Consider the following 26,250-nt stretch of genomic DNA (forward strand, 5'->3'; position numbering starts at 1 on the left):
AAGCTCGTGACCATAGGTGAGGGTAGGAACGTAGATCGACCGGTAAATTGAGAGCTTCGCTTTTACGCTAAGCTCCCTCTTCACCACGACGGACCGGTGCAGCGTCCGCATCACTGCAGAAGCAGCCCCGATCCGCCTGTCGATCTCCCGTTCCCTTCGCCCATCACTCGTGAACAAGACCCCGAGATACTTAAACTCCTCCACTTGAGGCAAGAACTCGTTCCTGAGCCGGAGATGGCACTAGACCCTTTTCCGGCTGAGGACCATGGCCTCAGACTTAGAGGTGCTGATTCTCATGCCAGCCGCTTCACACTCGGCTGCGAACCGTTCCACTGCGAGCTGGAGGCCCCCCCCTGATGAAGCCAACAGAACCGCATCATCTGCAAAAAGCAGAGATGAGACTCTGAGGCCACCAAGGAAGAAGCCTTCCGCCACCTGGCTACGCCTAGAAATTCTGTCCATAAAAATTATGAACAGAATCGGTGACAAAGGGCAGCCCTGACGGAGTCCAACACCCACAGGAAACAAATCCGACTTATTACCGGCTATACGGACCAAGCTCTCACTGTGGTTGTACAAGGACTGAATGGCCCGCAACAATGGGCCAGACACCCCATACTCCCGCAGAACCTCCCAAAGAACACCCCGAGGAACACGGTCGAATGCCTTCTCCAAGTCCACAAAGCACATGTAGACTGGTTGGGCAAACTCCCACGCACACTCGAATATCCTTGAGAGGATAAAGAGCTGGTCCAGCGTTCCACGACCAGGACGAAAACCGCATTGTTCCTCCTGAATCCGAGGTTTGACTAACGGACGCACCCTCCTTTCCAGCACCCTGGCATAGACCTTACCGGGGAGGCTGAGGAGTGTGATCCCCCGAAAGTTGGAGCACACCCTCCGGTCTCCCTTCTTAAAGATGGGGACCACCACCCCGGTCTGCCAATCCAATGGCACTGCCCCAGATCTCCACGCGATGTTGCAGAGGCGTGTCAACCAAGACAGCCCTACAACATCCAGAGCCTTCAGGAACTCAGGGCGAATCTCGTCCACCCCAGGGGCTCTGCCACCAAGGAGTTGTTTAACTACCTCAGTGACCTCACCCCCAGTGATGGTCAAGTCATCCCCCTCATCCCCAGACTCTGCTTCCACTACAGAAGGCGTGTCAGTGGGATTCAGAAGGTCCTCGAAGTATTCCTTCCACCGTCCGACTATAGCCTCAGTTGAAGTCAGCAGCACCCCCCCCGCACTATAAACAGTGTGAGTGAAGCACTGCTTTCCCCTCCTGAGTCGCCTGACGGTTTGCCAGAATCGCTTCGATGCCGTCCGAAAGTCTTTTTCCATAGCCTCACCAAACTCCTCCCACACCCGAGTTTTTGCTTTGGCCACTACCCGAGCTGCATTCCGCTTGGCCTGTCGATACCTGTCAGCTGCCTCCGGAGTCCCACAGGCTAACCAAGCCCGATAGGACTCTTTCTTCAGCTTGATGGCTCCCTTCACCTCCGGTGACCACCATCTGGTTCGGGGGTTACCACCACGACAGGCACCAACCACCTTGCAGCCACAGCTCTGAGCAGCAGCCTCAACAATGGAGGTGCGGAACATGGTCCATTCGGACTCAATGTCCTCAGCCTCCCTCGGAATGCTGTCGAAGTTCTGCCGGAGGTGGGAGTTGAAGATCTCCCGGACTGGGGCTTCTGCCAGGCGTTCCCAGCGCACCCTCACAATACGTTTAGGTGTGCCAGGTCTGTCCAGCATCTTCCCCCGCCACCTGATCCAACTCACCACCAGGTGGTGATCAGTTGACAGCTCAGCTCCTCTCTTCACCCGAGTGTCCAGAACATACGGCCGCAGATCTGATGATACGATTACAAAATCGATAATCGACCTGCGACCTAGGGTGTCCTGGTGCCATGTGCACTTATGGACATCCTTGTGTTCGAACACGGTGTTTGTTATGGACAAACTGTGGTTTGCACAGAAGTCCAATAACAAAACACCATTCGGGTTCAGATCGGGCAGGCCGTTCCTCCCAATCACGCCACTCCAGGTCTCACTGTCATTGCCCACGTGAGCGTTGAAGTCTCCCAGCAAGACTATGGAGTCACCAGATGGAGCACTCTCCAGCACCCCACCCAGCAACTCCAAAAAGGGTGGGTACCCTGAACTGTCATTCGGCGCATAAGCGCAAACGACAGTCAGGACCCGTTCCCCAGCCCGAAGGCGCAGGGAAACTACCCTCTCGTCCACCGGTGAAAACTCCGACGTACAGGCAGCAAGCCGGGGGGATACAAGAATACCCACCCCAGCTCGCCGCCTCTCACCGAGGGCAACTCCAGACTGGAACAGAGTCCAGCCCTTCTCCAGGAGACTGGTTCCAGAGCCCAGGCCATGCGTTGAGGTGAGCCCAACTATGTCTAGCTGGTATCTCTCAACCTCACGCACTAGCTCAGGCTCCTTCCCCACCAGAGAGGTGACATTCCATGTCCCAACAGCCAGTTTCGATAGCCGGGGATCGGTCCGCCAGGGCCTCCGCCCTCGGCCACCGCCCGACACACATTGCACCCGACCCCTACGACACCTCCTGCGGGTGGTGGGCCTGCAGGAGGGCGGGCCCATGTAACCTCTTCGGGCTGCGCCCGGCCAAGCACCACGGGCTAATGCCTGGCCACCAGACGCTCTCCCTCGAGCTCCCTCCCCAGGCCTGGCTCCAGGGTGGGGCCCCGGTAACCCTATCCCGGGCAGGGTAAACTGTTCCCTTGTTTTTTCACTCATAAGGGTCTTCTGAACCGCTCTTTGTCTGGACCCTCACCCAGGACCAGTTTGCCATGGGAGACCCTGCCAGGGGGACAAGCCCCCAGACAACATAGCTCCTGGGATCACTGGGACACACAAACCCCTCCACCACGATAAGGTGGCGATTCACGGAAGGGAAATCTTCTGTTCCATAACAAAATAAAATACTAATTTTTTTAATCCTGCCGACTAGCATAGGTGGGGTTCAAACTACCAACTTTCCGACCAGCAGGTGACGTGCTCTGCCCCAATACAGTGAGGCCAAACAACACCTGTTATCCCTCGTTGGTCTCCCACCCAGTACTATCCAGGCCTGACCCTGCTTAACTTCCGAGCTCAGAGGACATCGGGTGTGTGAATTCACTGTCTCTTTTTACGATTTTATTAATATTTCACATATTTCAAAATAACAGGAAAAATTCTGTAAATTTTATAGAATAAATTCTATTAATTTACAGAGTTTTTTTTATTTATTTTTTTAGAGTGTAGGACTCATTCTTTTGTGTGTTAGGTTTTCCTCTGCATACTCCAGCTTCCTCCCACAGTCCAAAGACATGAGTGTTAGGCTAACTGGTGATTCTAAATTGGCTGGAAGTGTAAATGTGTCTCTGTGTTAGCCATGACTACCAACAAATCCTGCGTGTACCCTGACTCTTGCCCACTAAAATCTTAGTAACACTAAGATTTTGCAGTAATCTTAGTGTTACTTCAACTTACTGTTTGATGACATAGTTACAGTTTGTGTCACTTGGATCTGAGTACAAACTGAAATTTTAGTACCTGTGTGGACAAAGCACATTTATTTATACCAGATTCAGTCATTTAACATCTAGGTAGACCAATAAGATTGCTAGACTAAAACTAACCCATGTTTGACCCTTAGCTGAAGGAGATAGATGGACGAAGAGGTGACGTGTTGTCAAAGAGCAGGAGACGGGTGGGAAAGTTTACCTTTCTCACCCTCCACTGTGAGCAAGAAGGGAGGGATGGAGGGATGAGGAGGATATTGAAACGACAGGAGACACCAGAGAACAATAAGAGGATGAGGAGGAGCGAGGAGGGACAGAGACACAGCGGATGACAGAAAGGATCAGAAAATGAATGGAGGAGGTAGCAGGAGACAGAGAGCAAATATTAAGAGACTACCTACTGTCCACACACACACACACACACACACACACACACATACACACACACACACACACACACACACACACACACACACATGCCCAGCTGTGACCATTCTCTGTTTCCCTCCAGTAAACATCACTTTCAGCTTCTTTGTGTCCTGGCAACAGATATCTTGATGACCTGATGGGAAAGCATCTGTAACACTGTGTATTGTGTATGCGTATATGCATATGTGTGAGTGTGAGTCAACCCACGAGGGAGCTTTCAAAGATATCGCTTTCCGTGTGTGTGGATGGGTTTGTGAGTGTGATGTATTTGTACGAAGGATTTCTTCTTTGAATTCTTCCTGTTAGATTGCTCTCCAGTGATCTTCAAGTCTGCTCGGAGGATGAGTCATACTTGCGTAGCAGATCAGCATCTTCTTTTCAAAAAGTGTGATGAATTTACCCCAATTAATTATTGCACATAATCACATTCTTTTATAACTGCATTGTATTAAGGGAAGGGAGGACATCATAAAACAATCTCTCTACAAGTCCCGCCTACCTGGACCATGGTGGTCACTTACTCATTGATTGAGTGATTCAGTGACTCTGCATCTTATTGTTATGCTGTATAGAAAATGTTGGGTATTCCATATTTAACAACAATTAATATACATTTCAGTTTGAATCTGGACTGCATAGTAAAATGAAGGGACTAAATAAGCCTCCAAACACATGGATGTGTATTTCATGTTTCACTCTGTGAGGGATATTTGGAGTGTGTCTGTCTGTTTATCTCTCAGTCTGTGTCACTCAGTTTTGTTATGGATGGATAAAGGGTCAGTGGAGCACTTTTTTGGAGTGTGATGGCCTGACTGTCTTTGGCTTGGACATCTGAAGAGCTATACAGTAATAATGGCGACGGTGCTGAACAAATAAGGAGGCTGATATATGTCACACTGCTCTGATTCAGTGCATTTGCAGCAGTGCATAGGCTGATTTGATTGAGAAATACCTGATTATTTTGCACATATTCTGGAAGCAGCTGACCCAGAATCCTCATTGAGAGCGATTGAAAGCAGAAATGAGTCCCTATAAGTGCAGCTGCTGTGAGAGCATAACTCCTATAACATGCTTGGTCATCTCTCTTCTCCTTATTAGACATGCCCTTAATAATAATATCTGTATTTTATACTTTACATCTGTGTCTCTTGAAATATTATTTTTACATGAGGAAACACTTCTCTTACCAAATTACCATGGATGTAGCCCGCTTCTTTGCTTTAAAGCAGGGCTATTCTCACTCTTTTTGCCTGCGTGAGCTCTGAAATCAGATGCGTATCGTGCACAACTCAAGAAACATTTGTTGTTCACAGGTCCAGCCATAAACTTCGATTTAGTTAACAGTCCTGCCTGTGACATTCTGTTCTTAGACATGTTTTATTCCGTATTGCGACCAGTGCTTTGTCTGTTAAACTACTGATTCTGATTCAAATGGAAGCTTTCTGAAAGTGTTTATTGCTCTTGCCTCATTGAGACACTGGTTAGCCCTGCTCAGTCTTGTTGATTCTTTGTACTGTGCATGAATAATTAGTGACAAACAGAAGTGAAATCATTTAAAAATATTATATGTCTCCCTCTTGTATTCAGGGGTGGATATAAAGCTTGCTGGACATGAACAGAAGAGGGACAGATAGACAGGAATGACGGGTCTGTGTGGGATGCTGGCCTTGACCTCTTTCTGAAATGAAGCAGAAAAACTGTACTTCATCTTTCCTCCTCTGTCTCTTTCTATCAAGTCTGGATCTCTCTCTGTCCCCACAGCAGTCCGTCTCTTCTGCTCCAACGCTTTGTATAGTCTCGTTATCAGCATTATTGCTCTCTTTCCCTCTAACTTATATCATGTCTCGCTTTTTCCTTTTTTTTTTTAACCCATTTGTTTCTCTAAAATCTGTTGAACTCTTGGTTTGTGTTTGCTGTATCATATACTGGACCACCTCAACTGGATTTAATCTATAATTTTAATTCTTGTTTTTCTCCGTATTGCTCTTCATGTTTTGCACCACCGAGCCCCTTTTCACCCTGTCACCTTTCCTCTTTCAGTCTCCTTTCACTCTGTGTCCCTCCTTAACCATTTGTTTCATACCTTTGCTTTTCCACATAGAGAAAAACCTTTTACCCAACAGCTCCTCCAATCTGAATGACAACAGTCATTTGTTCCAAAATGACCTATATGAGCATTTCCAAAATGAGCACTCCTATGTGTGGCTTTGCATGTCGGGGATATTGTGTAATGTTGCAGCTATCACAGCTACAGTCATGTCTGACCCAGGAACAGCAAGGTGCCCGGGTCCTGTGCCTGCAAACAAGCCCAAATCATTACCACTCCACCACCGTGCTTGACAGTTTGGTTTTAACCAAATGTGATGCTCTGCTTTAGTGTTAAATTACCTAAAACACAAACCTCAGCAAATCATATTTCTAATATATTTAAATACTCTCCTCTCAAAATTTTGCACTCAGAAAAGGAAACTCATACAGACATTTATGTGATAAGGCCAGATCCAGATAGCTTAGGCTAAGCTCTACATTGTCAGTTTTGACTCAGCTTTTAACAATGTAAGCTGCTCTATGTAGGCCACAGCTGTGCATCAAACCGCTTAAAGCACTGTGTGGCACAGTGTTCATGAATGCATTAAGCAGTTCTTAATGTATTGACATTAAGATCATGAATTTGTATACAGCATTACTAAACTGGTAGATACAAGTCCACTGGTTTGTCAGTTACTTCACCCTCCTGCTGTGCTCAGTTTGATTAAAAAAAGATACATTCTGACTGTAAACTGAATCTGGCTGTGTACTATTATAGCAGCGCAGGTCTCAGTAAGTGGGTGTTTCCTCCTCTGTCAGCCTCTGGTTTGACCCTGACATTAATGGAGTGTGTCTGAGGTCCTCCAGGGCAGCCAGAGATGATGTACATCCTCCTCTGTGGTTTGTCTGACACACACACACACACACACATAAAATTTTATCCCCAGAGTTTTGCTGTTACTAGATTGCCTCTGTTGCTGTGACGCACCTGTCCGTGTCTATGCTGTCTGTCTAGTTCTAGCCTTGCATCTCTTAACTCTTCCTATTTTTTATCACTTGTAAAGCCAGTCAGTCAGTTAGTTATGTGACCCTGGCTGCTTCTGCCTCTTGGAGGAGGAAAAACTACATCAAGATAAAGAACCGATGTTGGTTTGGAACTAGATGGTAATGTTGCAGATCAGCCTAAAACTTAGTGAAAAGGTGAAGGCTGCTGTAATGCAATGCTGGGAATTTATATGCAGTTTAAAAGTTTTGTCAGATGCAGAATAATATATAGAAGGTTAGTCATATATTACTGTGCAGGGTGCTAGCCAGAAAAAAATGCTAATTAGCTAATTAGCATTAGCTTGCTAATGTTAAATGCTAAATGCTGGCCTGCTTGCTAATTGAATGATGGTGAAGAGTTAGGCCTGAATTAGACTTCTGCCTCGGGTCTTTGTGGGTAACCGGAAATCACCTCTGAAGCCTACACGGTATTCAAGATCCTTGTGGGTGTGTAGTTACATTGAGAGGTGCACGTCAGGTTACGTCGTATGTTACCGCGTAGGGCTTTCGGTTACGTACAGTACGTAGGACTGACGCAGAACTCTAATTCAGGCCTTATTAGATAGAGCAGTCATTCTTTTTGCTTATAAACCAGAAGAGTTACACTTTCATATCATGAATCCACCGTGTCCCAGAGCGCAGTTTCCATCACTGATGGGTTTGTAGAAATCACACAAAAAGCGTACACAACAAAAACATTATAATCCAGGTGTTTTATTGATCCCATCACCTGCTTGAAGCACTTCCTGCATTCAAATATCCATCATCACGTTCTTGACTCATTGCCACACACAATAATTAGCTGCATAACTTCTAATGGCTCTTACAAAGTTTCATACCTTCAATAATCAAGGTCAGGACTGAGGGGGAGAGTGACACATTCACAGCACGCAGATGAGACTAAGAGGTTCCACTGGCAGTTAATCATGACAATAAGATAATAATTATAACACTCACAGACTTTTCCCAACACTTTGTTTTTCAGAGATCTAAGTGAAAATGCCATCCAGGCCATCCCGAGGAGAGCTTTCAGAGGTGCAACAGACCTTAAAAACCTGTGAGTGAACATGCATGCAGACACAAGGCAGAGAGTGAGGACAGAGTATTAAAGGAACGGGTGCAGTGGTGATAACGGTGCAATTTGTTACCGTCAGGAAATATCACATCCATAATCATAAGATTCAGTGGTTCACTAACTAAATATTCATCATTCTGGCTTTGTGTTTCTTGTGTTACCAGTCAGCTGGATAAAAACCATATCAGCTGTATTGAGGAGGGGGCTTTCAGAGCTTTGCGATCTCTGGAAGTACTGTAAGTATGAATTAAATATGTATTTTTCAAAAATATTTGTGATATTCTTCTCAAAACAAATTCATCTTTCATTTATTTTTTTGAGATTCTGTTTTTACTTTCTTCTGTTTTCTTCATCTTTTCTTCCACCACCAACTCTGAACTTTCTCTTTTCTCAGCTCGTGTTTTCTGTGCCACCGCTGGATGCTGTCTCCATTATATTTGGCTCTTCCTCTCTTCATTCTTAATTTGTCTCTCATTCTTTCTTCTAGCACACTGAACAACAACAACATCAGCAGTATTCCAGTCTCCAGTTTCAACCACATGCCAAAGCTCCGCACCTTGTAAGTGTCTCACCTTTTTTCAACTCTTTTTCCCAGAATCGTTAACTCTGGTTACATCTCTGTCTCTCTGCGTCTGTCACCTTATGTTTTACCTACTCCCTAAATTTGCTTTCTCTCTCTGTCCTCTTTTTTCTCTCCTCCCAGTCGTCTCCACTCTAACTCTCTGCGCTGTGACTGTCACCTGGCCTGGTTGTCTCCGTGGCTGCGGCAGCGGCCAGCTTTGGGCCTCTACACTCAGTGTAGCTCTCCTCCCGCTCTGAGGGGCCTCAACCTGGCTGAGCTGCGCAAAAGCGACTTTGCCTGCTCAGGTAGAGCAGCCCAGCAGTACATCACGCTTTGTACCAAATGTGGACGACAGCTCAACGATTTAGCTTTTTTTTTTCTTGCTTGTTTTAGGTCACAGTGGCAGTGCTTTCGTTCAGCCATGTAGTTTGGCATCTGGCTCTTGTCCTCCAATGTGTTCCTGCAGCAACAACATTGTTGACTGCCGAGGGAGGGGCCTAACTGCAATCCCTGCCCACCTGCCTGAGGGTATGACTGAGATGTGAGTATCCCATAAAGTATACACTGCTCAGAAAATTAAAGGAACACTTTTTAATCAGAGTTCAGCACCAAGTCAGTTAAACTTCTGTGATATTGATCTGGTCAGTGAGTAGCAGAGGGGCCTGTTAATCAGTTTCAGCTGCTTTGGTGTTAATGAAATTAACAACAGGTGCACTAGAGGGGCAACAATGAGAGGAATGGTTTTACAGGTATAGGCCTCCTCCAGGATGGCACATCAATACATGCCATTCCCAAAAGGTTTGCTGTGTCTCCCAGCACAGTCTGAAGAGCATGGAGGAGATTCCAGAAGACAGGCAATTACTCTAGGAGAGCTGGACAGGGCCGTAGAAGGTCCTTCGTCCATCGGTCCTTGGGCCCTGTGCTCACTGCCTGGTACTGTGGAGCCTGATTGGCATTTGACATAGAATACCAGAATTGGCAGGCCCACCACTGGCACACTCTGTTTGTCACAATTCAAGTCAATTTTATTTATGTAGCGCCAAATCACAACAAACAGTCACGTCAAGGCACTTTGTATTTTAAGGTAAAGACCCTGAGCACATGTGATTAATGTGAAAGGGTCTGGAAAAGTCATGGAGGATGTTGATGCTGCCAAACATTGTTTGACATAACCAGTTTTGATGGTGGGTCAGTGATGGTCTGGGGAGGCATATTGATGGAGGGACGCACAGACCTCTACAGGGTAGGCAGCGGCACCCTGACTGCCGTCAGGTATTAGGGTGACCCACTGTCAGACCCTACGCTGGTGCAGTGGGTCCTGGGTTCCTCCTGCTGCACAACAATTCCTGGCCTCATGTGGCGAGAGTATGCAGGCAGTTTCTGGAAAATGAAGGAATTGATAGATTGACTGGCCCCCACACTCTGCTGACCTAAATCCAGTAGAACACCTCTGGGACATTATGTTTCAATCCGTCAGACTCCACCAGGTTGCACCTCAGACTGTCCAGGAGCTCAGTGATGCCCTGGTCCAGATCTGGGAGGAGATCCTCCAGGACACCATCCACGGTCTCATTAGGAGCCCCGATGTTGTCAGGCATGCTTAACTAACCTGCTGCAGTATTTTTAAACTTTGATTTTCAGGGTGTCTTTGAATTCAGCCTCTGTAGGTTGATAATCTTCATTTCCATCAAAGGATGTGGCTCCTTTCATTCCTAACACATTACCGAGTCTATATCAGTGTAAATATCCAACATGATTTTTTTTCCCCATTGAGATCTGATGTGTTTTCAAAGCGTTCCTTTATTTTTTTGAGCAGTGTTTTTGTACAAATAACTTATAACTTAGCACAAAAACTAAAGACATTTGTGTTTGATTGTTACTGTAACAAAGAAGTACCCATCTCTTCTGCTCTACCCACAACTGTGTTTTCCTTACAAATGTGGCTCCATTTAAGGGGAAATAAACAGGCTTTTATAAGAGTTATTACCAAGAAACATTGTTTTTTGTTTTGTTTTGTTTTGTTAATTTATTTCTTTTTTCTTTTCTTTTCTTTTCTTTTAAATTATTTAAAAATGTTTTTGAATAACACACACAGACACACACACACACACACACATATATATATATATATATATATATATAAAAATCTAACTCTTTAATCTAAATATTTTTAGTAAAGCACATTATTTTTGATTAAGATGCCAAATTTCAGTTATTTGCTTGAATTTCTGAACAGAAAATTTAGTTTTAATGGTTTTATTAATTTCTGTTGTCTTAGAGAATTCCCGAGTGCTGGCTCAAATTAAAAAAAAAAAGAAAAGTGAATCGAGTTTAAAATTCTTCACTCCTGTTAAAGAGTCTGCATTAAAGCACTTCATGATGCTGGATGGTCTTTGAGACAAATAGTGCATCGAGTGTTCTCACAGTGCGGTCAAGCATGGAGTTGATTGCCGAGCCTGGTACTCACAAAATGTGCCAAAGAAAAGCCGACTGAAAGATTTTGAGTACTAGAAACCAAATGAAGAGCACTGCTGATCTTTAGGCAAAGTTAAATGCTTGTAGATCAGAGTCTGTGAATGTCTCCAGAATGATAAGCAGAAAACTGAAGAAGCTTAAAGGGAAGGATAGCTGCTAAAAAGTCATTATTGAGGCCTGCAAACATCCAGAAACACCTGGAAGGAGGTACTCTGGAAGAGTTTGAACTCTTCGGTCAGCATTTGTGTTTTTATCTGCAGAAAAGCTGGAGAACATTTTGATGCTGGCTGCACAGTTAAACACCGTGGAGATTCCATTGTGGTATGGGGTTTCATTTCTGGGCAAAGTCATAAAAATTGAGCGTATCATGAAGAAAAAAGTCTACCACAATCCCTTCTGGACTCAAACTGATTGGTTGTGGGTTTAATTTACCAACAAGACAATGACCCCAAGCATACAGATCTGGGATTTAGTGGATTCAAAGATAGATCACACAAAAGTTTAATTCAAAGCAAATCTCAGCTAGGAACTATTTGGAATTCAATAACAATAAATGCATGTAAAAACAGTCACTTTGAGAGGAATGCTCAGGCTTCAGACTGTTGGACACTCCAATACAGTTTCCTACATGTTTTCCTAATTTCTTACCAAACTGATCAGCTAATTATAGGTTTTTTTAATGTAATCTGCTACTGTACAGCAGTCCCATAATGTCGATAATACACCAAACAGCTGTTAAATGGGGAACCTTTTACACAGAGGATACAATTGAAACACTCAGTCCACGGTTATGTTCCACAGTAAGCACCTACTGAATGTAATATTTACCAAGCAGAGACATCAGGCTGTTATGGTTGTTGCTGAGTATGTTTGTGCTGTTTACTCTCTTATTCCAAATCATAACTATTAACAATCTATATTTTTACTTTCACGTGTGTGGATGGAGTTGAGAAATTGCCAATCAAAAAGGGCAACTGATGTTATTCTGTAACTTTACAGTTTGCTCTTGTAAAACCTGCCAGGAGGATTCTCAGTTTTGAACTATGAATCATGTAAAGCTGCTCTAGAGGGGTCCCAAAAATACACAGAGGGAAATGAGCATTAGAGGTCCCCTTTAGGTGAAAGTCCCCACAGTTATTATTACAAGGCAATACAGACCACACTACACATGCTTATTCTATGCCATGAAAAGGAAGAAATGTTATTTATGTCATTGTGTTGCTTCATCACATTCTTACCAGTGATTTTTCATATATACAACATGGAAAAGTGGTTCTTGGGACACTTGACCACACAGTAGCTCAGATGCAGTAGTGTGACAGGCACTGTTGGTGATAACACGGACAAATCCAATAAATAGATTTTACAGGCCATTACAGGCACTTTACATTTCTGCCAATACATCAAATGTTCTGATGTGTAATCGAGCATTAAAGGCTGGACGTGCTGCAGTACGTAGATATGAGCTCATGTCCGCTGGGGGTTTGGGTTTGGGGTTCCATTCTGCTCTGTGAAAAGTCTGAAAAGCTTGCACAAATTCACACCAGCCAGGACAGACAGCCTGTTGCTCTTTGGGTAAAATTCTTTGCAAACATGGTTAAACTCAAATAATTGTTTGCTCAGTTGAAAATCAGATCTGGCTGAGTCACTGTTTTCATGTGACTCGGCTAATTAGCTCGATTCCATATTTATTTTATAATTTAGCCACCCATTTTTCAAAGGCTCCCTGCAATCCCGAGGGAGCCTGTTTCACATTACACTGATTCTAAACAACAGCATATCTGAAGGCAGTGTGAAATAGTCATGCAAATCCAAGCATTTATGTTTATATCCATTTTTCATGTCCACGTGCACGAAAAATACCAGCACCACAGTTGGACATGAACTGTGGTTCTTCCGGTTTGAAATGGCAACAAAGTGTGTTTACATTTAGGAAAAGATCATGGTGGGTTCAAAGCCACGCAGGCTATCAAAGAAAAGGTTTGTGTCCATGTTCAATAAAAATAAATCATCAATATTTCACATGAGGCCAGGTTTTTCTTTCTAAATACCTTATTTAGACTAGATTTTTCCCTCCACCGATAGGAAAACTGATGCTGAGTGTTTGAGCTGTGCGCACTGATTCAAAGAAGCCTCTTTGTTTTTCTCCACAGTCGTCTGGAGCAGAACGGCATCAAGTCAGTTCCTCCAGGCGCCTTCACGTCCTACAAGAAGCTCAGACGAATGTGAGTCCTCCTGGAAAGCATCATAACGGTCACATCACTTAAACACTTTCAAGTGTCAGTTCAGACTGAAATAACTCTGGGAATGCTCTCTAATGAATGTTGAATATTTATTACAACACATCAGTATATAACTAAGATCCCTTCAGGGCTGTCAGGAAGGGCATCCAGCATAAAAAAAATCTGCCATAAATCAAACGTATAGAGCTGCCAGCTGTGGCGACCCCTCGTGAATAAGGGAGCAGTCACATCTGGCCTGGGGTGCCTGCTGCCAAAAAGGTGATAAGGAAATGCATGGAAATCCTTAAGTTGGAAATTCACTGGAGAAGCACACTGCTGTGTTCCTGTTCAGACTGTTGTTATTGGTAGTTAGAATGAGGGCTTTAATAATAAGGCAAATCAAGCCAGCTCTGCTGGCCTTATACTGGGTTTAATATGCTAAAATGGACCAGTACTGGTATATAAGGTTTGGGCCTGGAGGAATCAAATGACTGTGGCATCAAGTCTGCTCTACCTACTGAACTACAGCCACCCACATATGACCTGCATTACCCACCTTCATTTTTTTTTTTTTTTTGCTCCATCTTTCTATGTAAAGAGTACGTTAAAAGTCAGCTAAGCTAACACCAGCGAGCTACAAGAGTTTTGGTTTTCCTCCTCCTGAGCTCCAGAGGGGCAAAGCCTCTGAGAAAACATTAATGTTCCAAAGTCTGATCTGCCAAGTGGTCCTCTCTTTTCTTCTGTCTCCCCTGTTCTCTGAGCTGTGGTTTTCCACATGCTCAACATAACGTACAGCCCCAGTGGAGCTTCAGCATCGAGGAGCATTTGATTTATATCAGCCTGCAAACACATAAAGTCCCCATTAGAAGCCTTTTAAGGCCCTTACATGATAAATCAAGTGCATATCCTTGTGATGTGCTGCATATGTTTAAAAAATGCTAATCTGACCACAATAATAATGTTCGTGGCTTCTTGACCTTCTACCCTGTTTCACTTTTCTTTCTGTCTTCTGTCTTTGTGGTTTCTGTTCCTCCCACTGTTGCTGTTTTTCTCCTCTCCCTTCCTTTGCACACTTTCCTCCTCAGGCTCTCTCTCTTTCTCCATCTTTTTCTCTCTGTGGTTTCCCTTTTCCTTTTCCTCTTAATCTCATCCTCTTTCCCCTCCTTTGCCGTCTTCCATCATCACTGCGAGACCATCCCGAGCACCACGAGGGGGGGTTGATTACATTACCAGGCTGGTTTAAGTGGTTTGTCTGAAAATGTATTGTGACAGCTGACTGATGTGTGGCAGCAGAACAAGGATTTTATAATTTAACATATTATGGTTTGGCAGGCCACACCAAATCAAAGATATAAAAATTTAAACTTGGCCACCAGAACAGCAAAAAACTCTGTCAAGCTCGCTCAGCTCACAGTCCAGACAGTTCATAAAGGGAGGTTTCTTATTTTTAGAGGTGATCATATAATGTGTGATCAGAAAAGCAAACAAACTATTTTGCAACACTTTTTTCTTTTGCTTTTAATCCTTTAAACAGTAACACACATTATTTGTATGCTTTTGGTTAAATCCATTTAGAAAGTTTATATATTTTATTTATTTCCAAACTAAACTATAAAACAGTTAAAGAAAGAAATTAAATGAAAGGAAATAAAATGAAATCAAAGCACAGCTAAAAAAAAAAATGAAACAACTTATTAAAAGATGTCCAAATGAGTTTTAAAAAGACTGAAAAGGAGAAACCAAATCTAGCTGCCTTGATGTCCGCAGTCAGTTGTTTCCAGGCTGTCGAAAGAATTAAATAAATGTGATTTTCGCATTTAAATCTTGACCTCAGAATGACCTCAAAATGACTAGATCGAAAGCATGAAGTCAAATTCCCAGTCAGAACAGTGAGAGGATGATCAATTAGAGATGTTCCCGTGCTGATGGAGACATATTGACACCCCCTGGTAGCAGCAGTGAGAACATTATTATTACTTGGCCTTAACTTAGTAATGAGTGGGAACAATTAAATCATGACCACAATGTGATCTGCAAGATAAGGATTTAAACCCTTACCCTTTATGCATGTTTAATGCTACTGCAGTTGTGCTCGTTTCCGTAGGTATTGGAGAGTCTATGGAGAGGGATTTTCTACCTATGTTAACATGCTCTTTTGCGCTCTCCCAAAACCCCACTAATCATGTAGCTCAACTGTGCTGTTTTGTGCAATGACAATAAAGATAACTTATCTTATCTGAATGCTGATTAGTTGACCAGTGGGCTGGACCAGGAAAGGGAGCAAGAAGCTTCTCTGGTTCCAGAGTTCACCAGAATACACAGAATGGTGTATTTGTAGAATTTGGCACCAAAAGGCTGTTTTTAAATTCCTCTGCAAGAAAGTCCAAAGCTTTCCTAAGCTCACCTGAACCTGAAGACATGAACCTGTGAGGAGAAACTTTAACCTCACAGGAAGCCAATCCTCCTGACTTACACAAATGTGATGTGGCAACTTGCGCAGACATTCAGTGGTATAGAACTCTTCATGTGTCCATACACTGGATTTGTGTGAGGACCATTATAGGCAAAAGAATATTAGTTTTTCCAAAAATGTCATATTTGGTGGCATGGCTTCTGTTCTGTGCTGGAGCAGGAAGGCAAAGCATCAGTGACAACCGACGTGATGGTGATTAAATCAGATACAGGAAGGAAGGAAGCAGCGGGGTCGAGGTAACCTGCAGAAACAGCAGGCGTGCTAAAGCAGCTTAAACAGGGAGCTCTATATGTGACTGGCCAACTAGATGAGCAAAAGTATAACGCATGAAGAAGATCTATTATAAAAAAAACTTGAATTACTGATTAAAAAAAATTTAAAAGATGGTTGTTGATATAGTAAAACAGCCTTCGTCATTACACAAAAACTCCAATCAGTAAGGTTTCAAAGAGTTAAATCATTTGCTTTCATTCCCAGAGACCTGAGCAACAACCAGATATCTGAGATTGCTCCTGATGCTTTCCACGGCCTCCGAGCTCTCAATTCACTGTGAGTAAGCTCTCGCTGACTGATTGTGCAGTAAACTGTCGGTTGTGTTGAGAGTGCCTTTACCAATACGTGTTTACATATGTCTGTATTATGCTGGTCCACTTTACTGTATATATCACCATATATCACTGCGTGCATGTGTTTATGCATCTGTTGGTATGAATAATTGAAAAGTGGAGCCTGCTCACTGTAAAGAGAATTCGGTAACACTTCATAATACGGGCGGCGACTAAGGCCGTAAGTATCCTGTAATTATGAAGTGTTACCAAGAATCCTCGAGAGGCATCGGGACATGCAAACAATCCCAGCGGGTGGCCAGTCAGTCCTCCTATATTACTGAGTATGCATGAATAAGTTTATATGCATATATTAAATGTCAGCGCTGTGCTGTAAGTGTGTGTTTTCATGTTTATGGACTGCGACTGTGTGCTTGCGCAGACAGAATAAGATTCACTTTTGTTTTGGTGATGCACATTTTGAGTAAATGCATCGCAGTAACTGTTAACAGACCGATGAAGCGTTTCAGATTGCAGAACTAGAGCCTTTGTTTCCCTGTTTGTGTGCAGAGTTCTGTATGGTAATAAGATCACTGAGCTGCCCAGTGGAGTGTTTGATGGTCTGGCCTCTCTGGAGCTGCTGTAAGTCCAAACCACAACACGCATATATCTGTATGAACTGACTGTGGTTTTTTGCCAAGTTAGTTTTGTAAAACTGGCTTTAATAATTCCTTTGGCAAAACACTCCTGTGTCTATCCACTAACCTTCAATGCAACTCTGACACTTCAGCAGATATTTCAATCAGGAAAGACACAAGTTGAAGCCTTATTTTACAGACTTCAGTATAGACGCGATCAATTAGATGGATGTGATAGATACCAAATCCAGGAAATGAGGCGGTGGGGTAAAGCTGCAGTGTGACACTAACTGTAATGGCAGGAGAGAAATATGAAGTAGGTAAGCTAAGGCTGCATGCAGGAGTAATGAAGTAAATTATTTAATAATGGTTGAGAGGTGGAGCTCAGTATGATGACAGTTATCTTCCTTTGTGAACATTATTTAGAAAGTATAAAAAACCTCAAGGGATGAACCAGTGTTGTGTCTGCACATGACAGACAACTTAGCAAAGAACTGATTTTAAAATCGTGTCTTTGGGCACTTTGTTGCCAGCAGCCTGTCATAAAAACACGTCTTTTGTTTCCATTTCTTTAGCTGAATCTACAAAAAATGCCAACGATAACAGAGTTTAAGAGGCATAAGATTGTATTTTTGCACCAACGAGGTGAGCTATTAGCTGAAAAATGATCTCATATAGCTTGGCATGGTGTGCAACGTGTCCTTAAAGAATTTGGCGAAACTGGACAGGTGGGGAAAAATCTGAACACCTGCCTACAGCAAATGAACCGTTTTTGAAAGTCATGTCCTCAAGAAATAAGAAAAAAAAATCCTGCCTACCTATCTAGGAAAATATAAAAATAAATTAAGGGTGGCTCAAAACTTTTGCACAGTACTGCATGTTTGATTATTTATCCAGTATTTGCTGAGTGTTTCTTTTTAAATTAAAAACAATCCCCGTCAAATTGTGGGTGTATTATTTTTCATTTACTGTGGTTTCTTATTGATCGTGTTCTCCTGTCTTGCCTAAGGTTGCTGAACGCAAATAAAATCCACTGCATCCGCGCCACAGTGTTCAAAGACCTCGAGAACTTGGCTCTTCTGTCGCTGTACGACAACAAGATCCAGAGTTTGGCCAAAGGCACCTTCAGCTCACTGCACAGCATCCAGACACTGTGAGACAATAAATGCATGCGTGCTATTTTAAGTTCTGTTACACTCTCTTCACTCTGATCTGACTGATGTTGTTCCCCTTTGTAACTTCTCACCAGCCACTTGGCCCAGAACCCCTTTGTATGTGACTGTAATGTGAAGTGGCTGGCAGACTTCCTGCGCTCAAACCCCATAGAGACCAGCGGAGCACGCTGTGCCAGTCCTCGCCGCCTTGCCAACAAACGCATCGCACAGATCAAGAGCAACAAGTTCAGATGCTCCGGTCAGTCAGTCCCCCGAGTGTTGAACCGCAGCTACCCTCAAAAAGAAATGTACAAACTGCAGGTGCAGGAAATGTACTGTAAAATTATTATCCATGAAAAAGTTTTTGGCATATACTGTCCCCGACTTTCTGCTATGTAGCCAAGATAGCGGCCTAATAAAACCTGCCACTATTATCTAACTAGTATTGGTATTACCATCTGCACTGATGATGTGTCATCCTGCTATTGGCTGAAAATAGTTTGTTGGTCCCTCCTTGTCTGCAACGTAGCCTCACTGATAGTGAGAAGTGTACAGCTTTCCACATTCAGCCTTTCGACTGTTGCGAATACACCATCTGTGTACTCACAGTGCTCTTAATGTAGTGGTACTTGTTAGTGTGACTGCACATATGCACTCAAAGTAGTATGTATGGAAGCACTCATTGTGAGACACTGAATCTGTTAAAGGTCTTTTAAGAGTAGCGTCATTAACACTGAGCTGTTCGTTTTGCTTGGTACTTTTTTACTGTGAGATGTACAGTAAAGGCTGCTGTAGTCTCTAAATGGGTTTTAATTGTTCCAGTTAAACCAGCTCAATGACAGAATCTGTAAAACTTGAAGTGAAATAAGCATTTCTTATGATTTATCATGAATCATGGCCTTTTTGCACAGATATAAAATAATAAGGGGTTACATAACCCTTTATATAAAATAATAAAGGGGTAAAGAGATCCATGGAGATCAACAAGCAGGGTTAAAGATGGAGCCTGTTTACATTTAAGTGTGTGTGACAACAGGACAAAAAGGATGCCTGTGACTCAAAGCTCCCTGACCATTTCCCTCTAAAATACACCCTAGTATGTCTGAAGCCGGTATGTGGAGCCAGTGAAACCATGGCAGGCGCTCTGACCGCCACACAAACTGTTCCACGCTGCTTTAGTCAGCTGCCAGGCCTGGACTGCTTCCTGCAGGCCGACATATCACCTCCATAAAACAGCAAAGCGCAGCCTCGCATTGGTTCCTCCTTTCTGCTATAACTACACTGCTGACATTTTCACGCAAGATGTGTGCATGTGTGAGTTTGTGTGTCCGTAACCATTTGCTCTTCTGCAGCATCCACACATTTCAGCTGACATTGTTTTGTTTGCTTTGTTTTCATGACAGCCAAGGAGCAGTACCACATCCCGGGTTTGTATATATTCTGTATAGTTAGATACATAAGTATGTTATTTTTGATTCAGATTTATACCAATAAAAAAAAATTCAAACCTGCCTCTGTGTGCGGAAAGCAGATATCTGCAACAGCTTGTCTGTCTGTCCTCTCTGCATTGGGTCCAGGTACTGAAGACAGACGTCTGAACTACGAGTGTAACAGTAAACCAGTGTGTCCTGCTAAATGTCGCTGTGAAGCCAACGTGGTCGACTGCTCCAACCTCCGCCTCACTAAGTTCCCGGAACACCTGCCGTCCTCCATTGAAGAGCTGTGAGACCCATCAACACACACACACACACACACACACACACACACACACACACACACACACACACACACACACACACACACACACACACACACACACACACACACGCACTGTCATGGTCCCTGGATCTCAGACCCAGAGTTTTGGAATTCCTTATTGTAGTTAATTTATATTCCGGGTTTTTTGCTACTTGTTTAGTTCTGTGTTCATGGTTACTGTTTATATTATATTTCCTGAGTTCCTATTTGTACATTATTTGTCCCTTTATCTCCTGTGTTAAATCAGTCTCTTCTCCTTATTTATCTTCTGTCTGTGTGTTGGGTTTGTAAGTCTAGCCCTGGTCTCAGTGTTAGTTACTTCCTGTCTTTATTTTGATAGTCTCTTGTCTTCTGTATTTAGTTTTACTTCTCTCGTCTCCTCTTTAGTGATTAGTTTCAGCTGTGCTCCGTGGTGTGTCTTATCTCCCTGATTGCTTTGTGTATAAACTGTCTGAGTCTTCTTTTGTTCCTCGTCCTCTTGCTGTGTGATCTGATTGTTCCTAGTTTCTTCCTAAATTATGTAGCGGCATCAGGGAAGCACAGCATCCACCCCAGCATACTGCAGCCACCACAGACTGATAGAACATCTTCAGCATTTTACTGCAGATGTCGAGAAATCTTAGTTTTCTTAACAAAAAGAGACGCTCTGCCCCCTTTTGTGTAGTTTGTCTGTATTCAGGGACCAGTCCAGTTTGTTATCTAGGTGTAGACCTACATATTTATATTTTGTTACCACCTCTATGTCCATCCCATAAACATTCACAGGTTGGAGAGGGGCTCTTAATCTTCAGAAATCTACTATCATTTCCTTCGTCTTAGAGGTGTTCACTCTGAGGTGGTTTTTGTGACTCCAGGTACTGAAGTACCTATCAGGGTTATAATAGTTTTGGATTTTACATTATAGTTTAGTTTTAGTTAGTTTTTACTTTTTTTTCTCTAATTCAGTTAGTTTTAATTAGTTTTCAGAGTGGTTTTGCTCGTTTTTATTAGTTTTTATTTTTGGTTTTATGCTTAGTTTTAGTTAGTTTCAGTATTAGTTTTAGTATTTTCATACTTAATCTGGTACGCTTTAAAGATACCCTTTAAAGAAATAAATTCAGCAACCAACTGTTCACAGACAGCAGCACTACATGCTAAATGTGTGTAATATTAAGGACACACATGAACATCAACAGGGAGAAACTGCTAACAATATGAACTCCAAAACTCGATAAATTCTACAATAAACTCCCAATAAAGTTCAGCCTCAGTGCAGCAGATTAATAACAGCTACATGTGGTGTTTGACAAAAACAAACTCCTTGAAGGAGTCAAAGCTCAAATCCAGCTGCATCCTGATGTTCTCTCCACCTGATGCTGCTTCTGTTTTGGAGCTAGCTTGGTTAGATGCTCGCTGATTAGACTTGCAGGGTCTTTGCGGCCTAAGTAGCCTACGGAAGTGTCCGACCTCATGTCCGCATTTATGCATGTATAGCTGGATTGCGTGTGTTAATTACCTTGTGGTTGTGTGCTGGGGTTTTTTTGGTCCTCGCTCTTTGTGCTCAGTTTTTAGGGTGCAAACATATTTGTCCCTGTTTTTTCACTTTCTTCATTTCTTCACGTCCATTCCCATAGTTTCAGCAGCTCCCTCCAGGAATTTGCTGACATTTGTGAGTCCTTATATTGATGCTTTGATTATTAGTCCTGATTGTTATTATCTGACTGATAAAGTAGCCGGAAACGCACAAGGACTAAACACAACGTTGTGGCTGTGTTGACCCGACGAGTAGTCACGTTTCTCTGGAGGTGCAGGCCAGGTTGCCTTGTAGGATGAGAGCGGTTTCTGTAGCTGCCTTGTGTGCGCTTCTCAGGTCTACTTTGATGTTGGTGTTTTTTTTCCTGACTAAGAAGTGTTCCGTACATCATCCACAACATCATCCACAACAAGACACTCGCTGCTATCTGTGCTATCATAGTAAAAAAAAAGTTGTCGTTTCTTCCTTTTAATTTTAGTTTTTATTTATTTCAGTTAACGACAATGTTTTTTCAATTTCAGTTTTCGTTATTTCGTTCATTTTCGTTAACTATAATAACCCTGGTACCTATATTCAGATTCCTATTTATTCCTGATCCACACAACAATGGCAGCATCATCTGAGGATTTCTGGATGTGGCAGCACTCAGAACTGTATTTGAAGTCTGCTGTATACAATGTGAAAAGGAGCCGGGACAGTCCCCTGTGGAGCCCCCGTGCTGCTCATTGATGTCCCAGAAACACAGTTCCCCAACCTGACAAACTGTGGCCTTCCTGTCAAATAGTCTGTGATCCAGGAAACAAAGAATCTGCATCATCTCTGTGAGCTTGTCTTCAGTACAGTTGGCTGGATGGTACTGAAAGAACAGAACTCTCACATAAGCACCAGATTCCTCCAGATGAGCTCCAATTACTCCAATGTGCTGGTCGTATGCAAACTGCAGGAGATCAAGTTTGTCTTTGACCTCAAGTCTCAGTGGGTGTAGAATCAGTTCACAGGTTTTCATGATGTGTGATGTAAGGGCCGCTGGACTGCAGTCATTTAGTTCAGCTGGACACTGTTTTTTTGTACCAGTACATTACAGGATGTCTTCCACAGTGCCGGCACCCGCCCCAACTGCAGACTCAGGTTAAAGATCCTGTGGAGAGGTTGACACGGTCACAGCATAGTCCTTAAGCAGCCTTGGACACACCCACCAGCATAGTCTTCCTAACTCTAATCTGACCACTGTCTCTGCAACAGACAATGGTGGAGGAACATGTGAGGGGAGAGAAGTAGCTGCCAGATTAGAGATGCAAGGAGACGGAGTAGCTGTAGTGGAAAAGTGTACTTGTGGAGGAGAAGAAGGAGAAGATGACAAAAGAGCAGCAGTGGAAGTGGGTTCGACTGCAGAGTCAAATCTATTGAAGAACTGATAGAGTGCATCACGTCTTTCTACATCACTCATAAGTAGCTGTCGTTTCTTTTTGTTGTATCCAGAGATGGCATTGATTCATCTCCAACCTTCATGAATGTTGCTGTTATGTAGATTCCTTTCTATCTCCTTTATTTACTCCACTTTTGCCATTTTCAGTCTCTTCTTCAGCTCATGTTGCACCTGTTTGAGTGTATTGAAGCAGAGACACATCTAAAACCTGCAGGACACCGGACCTCGAGGCCTGGAGTTTGAGACCCCTGCACTAAAACAATCCAAATGGGCAAACGGCACTTCATTCTCAAGGAAAAATACATATACAATAATTGTGGTTTTGGGGTCAAATGTCCCTTTCAGCGTCAAGTCAATGATGGTGATGAAATTAGTCTTTCTAATTAGTCAATTTCACATCATTTATTTGGAATAAGCTTTCATTTCATTGAATTTTAGTTTGGAATCACATCATTAACCCTCAGACAGTACAGTCATTCACACATTCAAATACATGATCATACCCTGCAAATAACATAAAAAACAAACACACACACACACACACACACACACAGTGTGCCAAACTATGTCATGGATATCCATGTTGACATGTGTATGTGGATTCATGCTCGATGGGCGAGCACTCAGACCACAAGAAATGCACACATCCCAAAGTCACTCCTCCTCCAGGATGTTTTTTTTCCTCCATCTTCTTCTCATGTCTTTCTCTCTCTATGATTGTTGCAGGCGTCTCAACAACAATGACCTCTCCGTGCTGGAGGCCACAGGAGCCTTCAAGGGCCTGTCGCAGCTGAAGAAAATGTAGGTCGCCATGAAAAACTGCAAATACAGTGATGATTGCCTGCTCCATCAAAACTTACAAGAGATCTTATCTTCTGGCATTTGCCAAGATCCTGTTTAGGAAAAGTTCAGAGCAAACTGTATATAGTGACCTTCCAAAAATAGTTAAGCACAGTTGGATACTACTATAAAAGAAGTTACTAGTTTTATGTAGAATAATTACAGGAAATGTCTTTAAAGCAGTAAGAGTATTTAAAATTGTACTTAACTTTTAAAGCTTAATGATCATGCTCAGTTGGGCATTGCTGTGAAAGAGCTATGTGACGACCTCAGTTAGGAAACATTTGTTTTTTTGTTTTTTTTAATCTTTCCTTATTTCAGTAACCTGAGTAACAACAAGATTTCAGAGATTGAGGACGGCGCATTTGAGGGCGCTTCCTCAGTGGTGGAGCTTCACCTGACAGCCAACCACCTGGAATCTGTGAGGGGGAGCATGTTCAGAGGCATGGAGGGCCTGCGCATGCTGTGAGTTTGATTACTACGTACACAGAGTCCATACATATGCTAAACTTTCAGCTTTAATTTTGAGGGCTTCAGCAGTTCAGATATTTACATTAACCTACTGTATTGGAATTAAAACCACTTTAATACACAGTACCTATTTTGTGGGGCTCAAACAGAATTCAACAATTCAATAAAAGGCTGTTTCATGGACAGCTGTGGTCTTTACTTTATGTTATTCCTTCATAAATTAAGCAGGTAATTCCCCAAAGTCTGTGTGAACCCACAACCAGAGCCCAGAGTTGATTTCAATGCCAGTGGCACAGACCATCTTCAGATTTCAAAAATAAATCAGAAACATCAGAGAGACAGCAGAAGTTTACGAATGGCCAAATCAGCACTTTGGTACATGCTGAGGAAAAAATCTGGAGAGCAGAGCAACATAAAATGATCTGTGATCATTCATAGAAGGCAACAGTGGTGCATGATCACAGATCCTTTCCATGGTAAAGAAAAACCTCTTCTCAGCAGCTAGCCAAGTGATGAACACTCGCCAGGATGTAGAAATGCTGTTATCCAGCTCTATCATAAAGTAACTTCAGGAGAGAAAAGACACAGGAGTCATCACAATGTCCAGGCCAGTGGCGAGTATCCAGAACAGAAAGTTCTGTTTAGACTTGGCCAGAAAACACCAAAAAAGTCAGAAGCCTGCAGTAGCATGCTTTGGACCGATCTTAACCTAACAGAGCTGCATTTGACTTCCTGAAGATAAAACTAAAGGCAGAAAAGCTCAAAATCCAAGAGCTGAAGAAAAGTGCTGCAATACATAAATCAACATTGTTTTACAGCAATTTAAATGCAACAATGATCACTGCAGTTTCTTTTCATCCCAAAATGTAATGAACCAAAAAAAGCGGGCAGCATGGCACATAAATCTAAAATCTAAATAAATGCCCTGAGGAATGGCTGGTGCTAAAATTTAGTTAATGAGCACAAAACAAACAATGTGTTACAGTATGTGTGTAAAGCTTAATATGGTAAGGTTCTGTGTGTGTGTGTGTGTGTGTGTGTGTGTGTGTAGGATGCTGAGGAACAATAGGATCAGCTGTATCCATAACGGTAGCTTCACGGGGCTGACCAACGTCAGGCTGCTCTCCCTTTATGACAACCAGCTGAGCACCATCCTTCCTGGAGCCTTCGACACCCTGCCCAACCTGTCCACACTGTTAGTGACACACACACACACACACACACACACACACACACACACACACACACACACACACACACACACACACACACACACACACACACACACACACACACACAGTCTCTGTTTATTTCTCATTCATCTTCTTTGTCTCCTACCCTCCATCTCTGCTTGTCCATCAGAAACCTCCTGGCCAATCCTTTTAAATGTGACTGCCGCCTGTCCTGGTTTGGGGCGTGGCTTAGAAGTCGGCGAATCGTGACAGGGAATCCTCGCTGTCAGGGGCCCGCCTTCCTTCGAGAGATCCCACTGCAAGATGTAGCTGTACCTGATTTCCGCTGTGAGGATGGTATGACGGACAAATTTGAGTATAAGCAGAAATCTAATGGGGAAGGAGAGCAGCGTCACTGGAGAATTCAAAAATCAAATGCATTGCCTAAAAATGCAAAATGCACGGCAGCAAAGTTTTCCTGCCTTACAGTGATCTCTGAGAAGCACCTCAGGTCAAAAGGTCTGTGCTGTGTCTTAAGTGAAATTTGCCCCCCGCCCCCGTCTGTTCAGGCGCTGTGCTGGAGGACAGCAGCTGTGCTCCAGGTCCTCAGTGTCCCAGCCACTGTACCTGCATGGACACAGTGGTCCGCTGCAGCAACAAACACCTGCAGGCTCTGCCTAGAGGACTGCCACGCAATGTCACTGAACTGTGAGTCTGCAGCCAAAGCAGAATTTTTACCCTTTTTTTTTTCTTAATTTACTTTGAAAAATCAAATGTGCAGCTCACTAAAACATGAACAGGCTGCACAATTCTGTATTAAATGAGTTTCAGTGTTAGCCCTAAATTGACTTCTTCCAGACGCGATTAAATAAAGGAAATT

The 26,250-nt window shown here is 43.2% G+C and overlaps 1 protein-coding gene across 3 annotated transcripts in view; it reads left to right on the forward strand.

Moving 5' to 3' along the window:
• slit1b (slit homolog 1b (Drosophila)) overlaps nucleotides 1–26,250 on the forward strand; it is an 84,658-nt gene that overhangs the window by 33,764 nt on the left and 24,644 nt on the right. Inside the window, exons 1-18 of one of the 3 annotated variants that reach the window (XM_030729832.1) lie at nucleotides 6,834–6,902; nucleotides 8,032–8,103; nucleotides 8,286–8,357; nucleotides 8,609–8,680; nucleotides 8,825–8,988; nucleotides 9,077–9,224; nucleotides 13,312–13,383; nucleotides 16,331–16,402; nucleotides 16,969–17,040; nucleotides 18,046–18,189; nucleotides 18,286–18,449; nucleotides 19,594–19,617; nucleotides 19,768–19,912; nucleotides 23,614–23,688; nucleotides 24,049–24,192; nucleotides 25,250–25,393; nucleotides 25,561–25,727; nucleotides 25,940–26,078. In XM_030729832.1, the coding sequence (XP_030585692.1) occupies nucleotides 8,661–8,680; nucleotides 8,825–8,988; nucleotides 9,077–9,224; nucleotides 13,312–13,383; nucleotides 16,331–16,402; nucleotides 16,969–17,040; nucleotides 18,046–18,189; nucleotides 18,286–18,449; nucleotides 19,594–19,617; nucleotides 19,768–19,912; nucleotides 23,614–23,688; nucleotides 24,049–24,192; nucleotides 25,250–25,393; nucleotides 25,561–25,727; nucleotides 25,940–26,078 (1,694 nt within the window). In that variant the 5' untranslated portion in view covers nucleotides 6,834–6,902; nucleotides 8,032–8,103; nucleotides 8,286–8,357; nucleotides 8,609–8,660. Of the gene's footprint in view, nucleotides 1–6,833; nucleotides 6,903–7,051; nucleotides 7,167–8,031; nucleotides 8,104–8,285; nucleotides 8,358–8,608; nucleotides 8,681–8,824; nucleotides 8,989–9,076; nucleotides 9,225–13,311; nucleotides 13,384–16,330; nucleotides 16,403–16,968; nucleotides 17,041–18,045; nucleotides 18,190–18,285; nucleotides 18,450–19,593; nucleotides 19,618–19,767; nucleotides 19,913–23,613; nucleotides 23,689–24,048; nucleotides 24,193–25,249; nucleotides 25,394–25,560; nucleotides 25,728–25,939; nucleotides 26,079–26,250 lie in introns of those variants that run through there. The other 2 variants (XM_030729823.1, XM_030729817.1) reach the window with 2 other exon arrangements.

Source organism: Archocentrus centrarchus, chromosome 1 (genome assembly GCF_007364275.1).
Source record: "Archocentrus centrarchus isolate MPI-CPG fArcCen1 chromosome 1, fArcCen1, whole genome shotgun sequence".
NCBI classification, from domain to species: Eukaryota; Metazoa; Chordata; class Actinopteri; order Cichliformes; family Cichlidae; genus Archocentrus; species Archocentrus centrarchus.